Here is a 9,955-nt window from a genome sequence, read left to right as displayed (position 1 = left end):
TCCTCCTCCTCCTCCACCTCCTCGTAGAAGGATGATCTTAAAGGTCTTTTCCAACAAGAATGATTCTATGAATCCTCCTCCTCCTCATAGAATGACACAATATACCCCGTTGGAAAGGGATCCATTTGGATCATCAAGTCCAAATCCTGATACCACAGGTTTACCCAAAATTCCTTCACCTCCTCCGCCAACACCTCCTCGTCCTCCTATACCACCTCCTCCTCCTCCTCCTCCTAGGAAATTAGAAGACATTTCTTATCAGAAAGAGTCAGCGACTGGAAGATATTGAAGGACTCTTCCAGCCTTAATGTCGCTATGATTCTACGATTCCTTTATCTCCCCCTTCTCTTCATCCTCCTTCCCCTCCTCTTCCCCCTGATCCTCTTATACCCCCTCCTCCAGCACCTGCTCATCCCCGCGTGATCCTCCTCCGCCACCGCCGCCTCTTCCGCCGCCACCGAAGCCTCCTCCTCATCCTCCTACTCCTCCTCCACCAACACCACCTCCTCCTCCTCCTCCTCCTCCTCCTCCGCCACTTCCTCCTCCTCCTGCTCCGCCACCGCCTCCTCCTCCTCCTTCACCACCGCCTCCTCCTCCTCCTCCACCACCGCCTCCTCCTCCTCCTCCGCCACCTCCTCCTCCTCCGCCACCACGTCCTCCTCCTCCGCCACCACCTCCTCGTCCTCCGCCACCACCTCCTCCTCCTCCGACACCTCTTCCTCCTCCGACACCACCTCCTCCTTGTCCTCCTAGGAAATTAGAAGAGATTTCTTGTCAGAAAGAGTCAGGGACTGGATCATATTGAACGTCTCTTCCAGCCTTTATATTGCTATGATTCTATTATTCCTTTATCTCCCCCTTCTCTTCCTCCTCCTCCTCCACTTCTTCCCCTTGATCCTCTACCACCCCCTCCTCCAGCACCTGCTCATCCCCCGCGTGATCCTCCTCCGACACCGCCGCCTCTTCCTCCTCCATCGAAGCCTCCTCCACCTCCTCCTCCTCCTCGCCACCACCTCCTCCTCCTCCTCCTCCGACACCTCCTCCTCCTCCTCCTCCGACTACTCCTCCTCCTCCGACACCACCTCCTCCTTGTCCTCCTAGGAAATTAGAAAAGATTTCTTGTCAGAAAGAGTCAGGGACTGGATCATATTGAACGTCTCTTCCAGCCTTTATATTGCTATGATTTTATGATTCCTTTATCTCCCCCTTCTCTTCCTCCTCCTCCTCCACTTCTTCCCCTTGATCCTCTACCACCCTCTCCTCCAGCACCTGCTCTTTCCCCGCGTGCTACTCCACCGCCACCACTGCCGCCTCCTCCTCCACCACCACCACCGCTGCTGCTTTCTCCTCCACCAGCACCATCGCTGCCGCCGCCTCCTCCTCCTTTTCCTGCTCCACGACCTTTTCCCCCTCCTCCTCCTCGTTGTCTTTCTCATCATCGTTGTCGTCGACCTTCTTCTCGTCGTCCTTTTCCTTGTCATCCCTCTCCTTGTCCTCCACCACCTCCTCCTCCTCCTAGGAAATTAGAAGACATTTCTTATCAGAAAGAGTCAGGTACTGCATCATATTGAAGGTCTCTTCCAGCCTTAATGTTGCTATGATTCTACGATTCCTTTATCTCCCCCTTCTCTTCCTCCTCCTTCCCTCCTCTTCCCCCTGATCCTCTACCACCCCCTTCTCCAGCACCTGCTCATCCCCCGCGTGATCCTCCTCCGCCACCGCCGTCTCCTCCACCGCCACCGAAGCCTCCTCCACATCCTCCTCCTCCTCCACCACCACCACCTCCTCCCTCCTCCTCCTCCTCCTCCTCTGCCACCTCCTCCTCCTCCTCCTCCTCCGCCACCTCCGCCACCACCTCCTCCTCTGCCACCACCTCCTCCTCCTCCGCCACCGCCTCCTCGTCCTCTACCACAACCACCACCTCCTCCGCCTCCGCCACCACCACCTCCTCCACCTCCGCCACCACCACCTCCTCCTCCTCCGCCACCACCTCCTCCTCCTCCTCCGCCAACACCTCCTCCTCCTCCGACACCACCTCCTCCTTGTCCTCCTAGGAAATTAGAAGAGATTTCTTGTCAGAAAGAGTCAGGGACTGGATCATATTGAACGTCTCTTCCAGCCTTTATATTGCTATGATTCTATGATTCCTTTATCTCCCGCTTCTCTTCCTCCTCCTCCTTCGCCACCGCCTCCACCTCCTCCTCCGCCACCTCCTCCTCGTCTGCCACCACGTCCTCCTCCTCCGCCACCACCTCCTCGTCCTCCGCCACCGCCGCCTCTTCCGCCGCCACCGAAGCCTCCTCCACATCCTCCTACTCCTCCTCCACCAACACCACCTCCTCCTCCTCCTCCTCCTCCTCCTCCGCCACTTCCTCCTCCTCCTGCTCCGCCACCGCCTCCTCCTCCTCCTTCACCACCGCCTCCTCCTCCTCCTCCACCACCGCCTCCTCCTCCTCCTCCGCCACCTCCTCCTCCTCCGCCACCACGTCCTCCTCCTCCGCCACCACCTCCTCGTCCTCCGCCACCACCTCCTCCTCCTCCGACACCTCTTCCTCCTCCGACACCACCTCCTCCTTGTCCTTCTAGGAAATTAGAAGAGATTTCTTGTCCGAAAGAGTCAGGGACTGGATCATATTGAACGTCTCTTCCAGCCTTTATATTGCTATGATTCTATTATTCCTTTATCTCCCCCTTCTCTTCCTCCTCCTCCTCCACTTCTTCCCCTTGATCCTCTACCACCCCCTCCTCCAGCACCTGCTCATCCCCCGCGTGATCCTCCTCCGACACCGTCGCCTCTTCCTCCTCCATCGAAGCCTCCTCCACCTCCTCCTCCTCCTCCGCCACCACCTCCTCCTCCTCCGCGACCACCTCCTCGTCCTCCGCCACCACCTCCTCATCCTCCGCCACCACCACCACCTCCTCCGCCACAACCACCACGACCTTTTCCGCCTCCGCCACCACCACCTCATCCGCCTCCGCCACCACCACCTCCTCCGCCTCCGCCACCACGTCCTCCACCACCACCTCCTCCTCCTCCTCCTCCTCCTCCACCTCGTTGAAGGATGATCTTAAAGTTCTCCTCCAACAGGAATGATTCTATGAATCCTCCTCGTCCTCATAGATTCACACAATATACCCAGTTGGAAGGGATCCATTTGGATCATCAAGTCCAAATCCTGATACCACAGGTTTACTCAAAATTCCTTCACCTCCTCCTCCACCACCTCCTCATCCTCCGACACCACCTCCTCCTTGTCCTCCTAGGAAATTAGAAGACATTTCTTATCAGAAAGAGTCAGGGACTGGAAGATATTGAAGGACTCTTCCAGCCTTAATGTTGCTATGATTCTACGATTCCTTTATCTCCCCCTTCTCTTCCTCCTCCTTCCCCTCCTCTTCCCCCTGATCCTCTACCACCCCCTCCTCCAGCACCTGCTCATCCCCCGCGTGATCCTCCTCCGCCACCGCCGTCTCCTCCACCGCCACCGAAGCCTCCTCCACATCCTCCTCCTCCTCCACCACCACCACCTCCTCCTCCTCCTCCTCCTCCCCCTCCTCCTCCTCCTCCGCCACCTCCTCCTCCTCCTGCTCCGCCACCGCCTCCTCCTCCTCCTTCACCACCGCCTCCTCCTCCTCCTCCGCCACCGCCTCCTCCTCCTCCTCCGCCACCTCCTCCTCCTCCGCCACCACGTCCTTCTCCTCCGCCACCACCTCCTCGTCCTCCGCCACCACCTCCTCCTCCTCCGACACCTCCTCCTCCTCCGACACCACCTCCTCCTTGTCCTCCTAGGAAATTAGAAGAGATTTCTGTCCTGGTTCCAGTTAGGACAGAGTTAAGTAGCTCATAGTAGCTGGTAGGGTGCTATGTTTTGGATTAGGATGAGAAGAGCGCTGATAACATGCTGATGTTTTAATTGTTGCAGAGCAGTGTTTACACCAGGCCAAGGACTTTTCGGCTTCTTGCTCTGTCCTGCCAGCGAGCAGGCTGGGGGTGCAGCAGGAGCTGGGAGGGGACAGACCCAGGACAGCTGACCCAAACTGGCCAAAGGGGTATTCCATACCATCTGACGTCATGCCAAACAATATATAGGGGTGGCTGGCCGGGGTGGGGGGGGCCGGCTGCTCGGGAATAGGCTGGGCATCGGTCAGCGGGTGGTGAGCAATTGCATTGTGCATCACTTGTTTTCTTACACATTATTATTGTTAATACTATTATCATTATCACTATTATTATTATTATTGTTATTATTATATTCCTTATATTCCTGTCTTAATAAACTGTCTTTATCTCAACTCACCGGCTTCACTTTCCCGTTTCTCTCCCCCATCCCAGAGAGGGAGGGGGGAGGGTGAGCGAACGGCTGTGTGGTGTTTAGCTGCCAGCCGGGTTAAACCACAACAATTTCTTGTCAGAAAGAGTCAGGGACTGCATCATATTGAACGTCTCTTCCAGCCTTTATATTGCTATGATTCTATTATTCCTTTATCTCCCCCTTCTCTTCCTCCTCCTCCTCCACTTCTTCCCCTTGATCCTCTACCACCCCCTCCTCCAGCACCTGCTCATCCCCCGCGTGATCCTCCTCCGCCACCTCCGCCTCTTCCGCCGCCACCGAAGCCTCCTCCACCTCCTCCTCCTCCTCCGCCACCACCTCCTCCTCCTCCTCCTCCGACACCTCCTCCTCCTCCTCCTCCACCACCACCTTCTTCTCCTCCTCCGCCACCACCTCCTCCTTGTCTTCCTAGGAAATTAGAAGAGATTTCTTGTCAGAAAGAGTCAGGGACTGGATCATATTGAACGTCTCTTCCAGCCTTTATATTGCTATGATTTTATGATTCCTTTATCTCCCCCTTCTCTTCCTCCTCCTCCTCCACTTCTTCCCCTTGATCCTCTACCACCCTCTCCTCCAGCACCTGCTCTTTCCCCGCGTGCTACTCCACCGCCACCACTGCCGCCTCCTCCTCCACCACCACCACCGCTGCTGCTTTCTCCTCCACCAGCACCATCGCTGCCGCCGCCTCCTCCTCCTTTTCCTGCTCCACCACCTTTTCCCCCTCCTCCTCCTCGTTGTCTTTCTCATCATCGTTGTCGTCGACCTTCTTCTCGTCGTCCTTTTCCTTGTCATCCCTCTCCTCGTCCTCCACCACCTCCTCCTCCTCCTCCTAGGAAATTAGAAGACATTTCTTATCAGAAAGAGTCAGGGACTGGATGACATTGAAGGACTCTTCCAGCCTTAATGTTGCTATGATTCTATGATTCCTTTATCTCCCCCTTCTCTTCCTCCTCCTTCCCCTCCTCTTCCCCCTGATCCTCTTCCACACCCTCCTCCAGCACCTGCTCATCCCCCGCGTGATCCTCCTCCGCCACCGCCGCCTCTTCCGCCGCCACCCAAGCCTCCTCCACCTCCTCCTCCTCCTCCACCACCACCTCCTCGTCCTCCGCCACCACCTCCTCGTCCTCCGCCACCACCTCCTCCTCCGCTGCCACAACCACCATCTCCTGGGCCTCTGCCACCACCACCTCCTCCGCCTCCGCCACCAGCACCTCCTCCGCCTCCGCCACCACCACCTCCACCACCACCTCCTCCTCCACCACCTCGTAGAAGGATGATCTTAAAGGTCTCTTCCAACAAGAATGATTCTATGAATCCTCCTCCTCCTCATAGAATTACACAATATACCCAGTTGGAAGGGATCCATTTGGATCATCAAGTCCAAATCCTGATACCACAGGTTTACCCAAAATTCCTTCACCTCCTCCGCCAACACCTCCTCGTCCTCCTATACCACCTCCTCCTCTTCCTCCTAGGAAATTAGAAGACATTTCTTATCAGAAAGAGTCAGGGACTGGATGATATTGAAGGACTCTTCCAGCCTTAATGTTGCTATGATTCTACGATTCCTTTATCTCCCCCTTCTCTTCCTCCTCCTTCCCCTCCTCTTCCCCCTGATCCTCTTCCACCCCCTTCTCCAGCACCTGCTCATCCCCCGCGTGATCCTCCTCCGCCATCGCCGCCTCTTCCGCCGCCACCGAAGCCTCCTCCACCACCTCCTCCTCCTCCTCCTCCTCGTCCTCCTCCTCCTCCTCCTCCTCCTCCTCCTCCTCCTCCTCCTCAGCTGCTGCACTGTCTGCCATCCTCGACACTCTGCCTCGCACTGCTACCCGTTGGCCGTTATACAGGGAAGAGAAGACACACCCACTATTGATGTCAAGCCACTTGCAAAACACCTAACAATCACTAGGCAGGCTATCACGGCACGGGCAACGCATCACACAGGGTCATGAAGGTGCTACGACCAGCCATCTGCTGTCTTACAGGGCCATGGTGCCATGGTCCTGCTGAGTCACAAACCGAACTAGAACTATAAGCTGTGGGTCAGCGCTCATGACCAGACCCCTCCCCCCAGAGAAGCCACCTTTGCCACCTGGTCTCTGGCAATTGCTCCTGACATCTCTGGGCTCAAGGTCATTGGTACCACCATGACCTTGTCAGGGGCACGCCGAGCAATGTGGCCAGGAAGAAAAAACATCCACAGTCAGGGAGATTGCAAGGACCTGTTTATATTTTTCAGAAGCCAGTGGTTAAATCAGAGTGGGAAAGCTTCTCCTCCACCACCACCTCCTCCTCCTTCACAACGTCCTCCTACTTAGTGCAAGAAGGACACTGAAGCCCTTGAGCATGTCCAGAGAAGGGCTACGAAGCTGGTGAAGGGCCTGAAACACAAGTCCTGTGAGGAGCAGCTGAGAGAACTGGGGTTTTTTAGTCTGGGGAAGACGACGCTCATCTGAGAATAGTGATACTACCAGGAATCTGGCGATAGGACTACAGGGAATGGCCTCGTGACGCACTATGGAAGGTTCAGGTTGGAAATTACAAGACATTTCTTCTCAGAAAGAGTAGTGAGCCACTGGAACTGGTTGCCAGGGGAGCTGGTGAACTCATTGTCCCTGGAGGTGTTTAAGGAAAGGTTGGACCTGGTATTTAGGGACATGGTTTAGCGTGTGACGTTGGTAGTAGCCGGACGGTTGGACTGTGATCTTGGAGGTCTCTTCCAACATTAATTATTCTACGACTGTAATCTGGTTCCTGCTGTCCCCTTCTCCAGGCCTTCAGTTACGCTTCTTTCTTGTTTTATATGAAACCCTTTGCAAAGGACTCTGGTTTTGTGCACGTGTGCAGGCCGTAACGCACACCTTTTTTGGGAACAAGAGTCACATTTCAGAGCTTGCAGACAGTAATTCAGTTACATTCCCTTTGGCCGCGCCCCTAGCCCGCCCCTCCCGCCGAAGGGGCAGGGCCCTGCTGGCAGTCGCTTCCTGGAGACCTCACTTTCCCCAGCGCGCCTGCTCCGCTCTCCGCCGCCTCCGCGCAGGCGCAGCCGGGCCGTGGAGCGGGTCCGGAGCGAGCTTACGGTGGCCGTTGCCGGCGCCGTTGGCAGCGGGGTGGTGGGGATGAGCCTGCGCCCGGCCCGGCCCAGGGGACGCGGGCGGAGCGACGCCGCGCCTCAGGCCGGGCCCCCAGCAGCCCGCTCGCCGCCGTCCCGGAGTCGAGCCGCCGCCGAGCTCGGGGAGCGCCGCTGACCGGAGCCGCCCGCTCGGGCCCTGCTGGCCCCGGGGCGCGGAGGCAGCGGGGCGGCTGCGCCCCGGCCCCCAGGGGAGCGGCGGCGGCCGTTGGAGTGGCCGTTGGGGCGTCCCGCCCGCCCCTTCCCCCTCCCCCCCCTTCACAGCCCTCACCCCGCTCCTCCGAGAGGGCGCCTGCGAGGAGGATGGTGAAGCCGCCGCCGGCCCCCGCGCCGGGCCGGGAGGCGGCCGAGGCGAGGCGGGCCCCGGCAGCCCTCCGCAGGGGGTGAGAGGTGCCGGCGCCCGCCGCGGCGGGGGGTGAGGCTGCGCCCCGCGGGGTGGTCGCTGTCGGAAGGATGACCACCCCCGCCCTGCTGCCGCTGTCCGGGCGGAGGCTGCCCCCCCTGAATCTGGGGACGTCGTCCTTCCCGCACCACCGAGCTACCTTGAGACTCTCGGAGAAATTTATCCTGCTCCTAATTCTTAGTGCCTTCATCACGCTGTGCTTCGGGGCGTTCTTCTTTCTGCCCGACTCCTCGAAGCACAAACGCTTTGACCTGGGTTTGGAGGATGTGCTCATTCCCCACGTGGATACCAGCAAAGGGGGCAAAAACCTTGGAGGCTTCCTTATCCACGGGCAAGGACACGATGAGCATCGGCACAGGTAGGTGGCCGCGTCTCCGGCAAGGCTGCGGTGCATCACGCTCGCTCCAGCCAGCGCACCCCGGGGGAGTGGGGCTGAGCTAAGGAGAGACCTCGCTCATAAGGGCTTCCAGCTCCGCGGACGAGACCTCGGGTGTTCTGCATTCTCCACCTCTCCCCAGCAAAACGTACCTCTGAAAATAAGCAGTTTTTTTGGTTTGCTCCTTTGCCAAACGTAGAAGTTATGACTGCTTGCTATCACTTAAGAGGCTAGAGGCATTCCAGGGCTTGGATGTGACCAAGAAAAGGAAGAGTCTTTCACATACTGCCGTTGCTACTCTCTCCATCAGTCTTACATCTTCCCAATGTGTATTAATTTAAGAGTTCTCCTGTTCTGCAGGTGCCATACATAGCTGTGTCTTCATGTTTTCTTTTCCAGTGCGAGTTTAAACCTAGCCTTCCGACTAGTGAGGACTGGGAGGCTAAACCTGCGCACTTCTCCAGTGATTGAGTGATTACTTCTCACCATAGGCAATAAACACAGGCAATAAGCATAGGCAATAAGTTGTGGCGGGGGGAGGGGGGGAGATAAGGGGTGATTAAATTATGGTATTTGGGGAGATAGCCCAAGTGACTGCTGCATCTTTTTGATAGGTTTTCCTTGCTTACTCAAAACACTGACTTGATGCTGAATAGTTTGTGGGATTTTTGCCTGACAGAGCCTCAGGGTTACAGCATGAAGTCTGTCAGTGTATGATGTGCGGAACGTCAAGCTAGTAGATGGCTTAATCACCCTTTGTGGCCCTTAAAATCAGTTGCTATAATATTATTGCAGACGATTGGAGGTGTCAGTGATTAAGTTTCCTTAATTGTGTTAGCAAGGGTGAAGAAATTGGAAATAAAACAGTAGTTAAGAGTAATAAGGGTTAATGTCATGATGTTGATAGCTTTTTGGGGCCTCCTAAATCTTTGTGCAGTGCAAACCTCTAAACATTCAAGGCTGGGTCATGTGAAGTTGTCTTCAAAACTGAGATTCAAAAACTTAAATGAAGGTTTTGCAGTGTACTTGCTTCTAATACACGTTAATTGCTTAAATCGCATCCTCATGCCTGGGTAAGATCTCTCTTCACTGTCAAAGATGTGTAAAATGTGATGACAACAGATGATAGAATATGTTGTCTTCAATATTTCTATTAATAATACGGTGAAATTTAAGTAAATGTTACTTATGCTGATATTGTTCTTTGGGAACAGTTTGAAATGTATCCTATTGACATAATATTAGAATTATTTAAAGGTTATTTGTGCTGGATTAAAAGGGAGGGATGTAATTGCCTCCTTTTATTAACATCTTATGAGTTATAAAGACTACCTGAATACTGTTCTATTTTTCCTTATGGCATTTTTGCCGTTGGATATCTTGAAGCATTTATCATGAGCTCTTTCTTGCTAACTGAAAGGGCACGGATGCTTAATATTTAACAAGGACTACTTTTGTCTGCAATGTTAATTGCAGGTGCAGTTAAATGTTGCACAAGACGTAGGTTTAGATGCTCTCTAATATACCTTTGAAGTTCTTACCTTTCACTGTCTTTTTTGTCTCTTGTGATCTTGCTTCTTTTCACCTAGTCACAGTGGTACATGCAGTCAAAAACCAAGTTCTAAAATAGAAGAAAGATGAAACAAAACAGTCAAAATCAGGTTCTAAAATAGATGATGGATGAAACAAAAAGGAGTTCAGCAGAAATTTTCAAA

General features: G+C 54.9%; 1 protein-coding gene across 2 annotated transcripts in view; it reads left to right on the top strand.

The window, feature by feature from the left end:
- The first annotated feature begins 7,304 nt into the window (after positions 1-7,304).
- MAN1A2 (mannosidase alpha class 1A member 2) overlaps positions 7,305-9,955 on the top strand; it is a 141,963-nt gene continuing 139,312 nt past the window's right edge. The window contains exon 1 of one of the 2 annotated variants that reach the window (XM_083852257.1): positions 7,305-8,222. In XM_083852257.1, coding sequence (XP_083708383.1) covers positions 7,915-8,222 — 308 coding nt within the window. In that variant the 5' untranslated portion in view covers positions 7,305-7,914. The remainder of the gene's footprint in view (positions 8,223-9,955) is intronic. The other variant, XM_083852256.1, reaches the window with a different exon arrangement.

Source organism: Anser anser (assembly GCF_964211835.1).
Source record: "Anser anser genome assembly, chromosome: 1".
NCBI classification, from domain to species: Eukaryota; Metazoa; Chordata; class Aves; order Anseriformes; family Anatidae; genus Anser; species Anser anser.
Note: the sequence above shows the minus strand (reverse complement) of the source record. Positions and strands in the feature narration are given on the sequence as shown.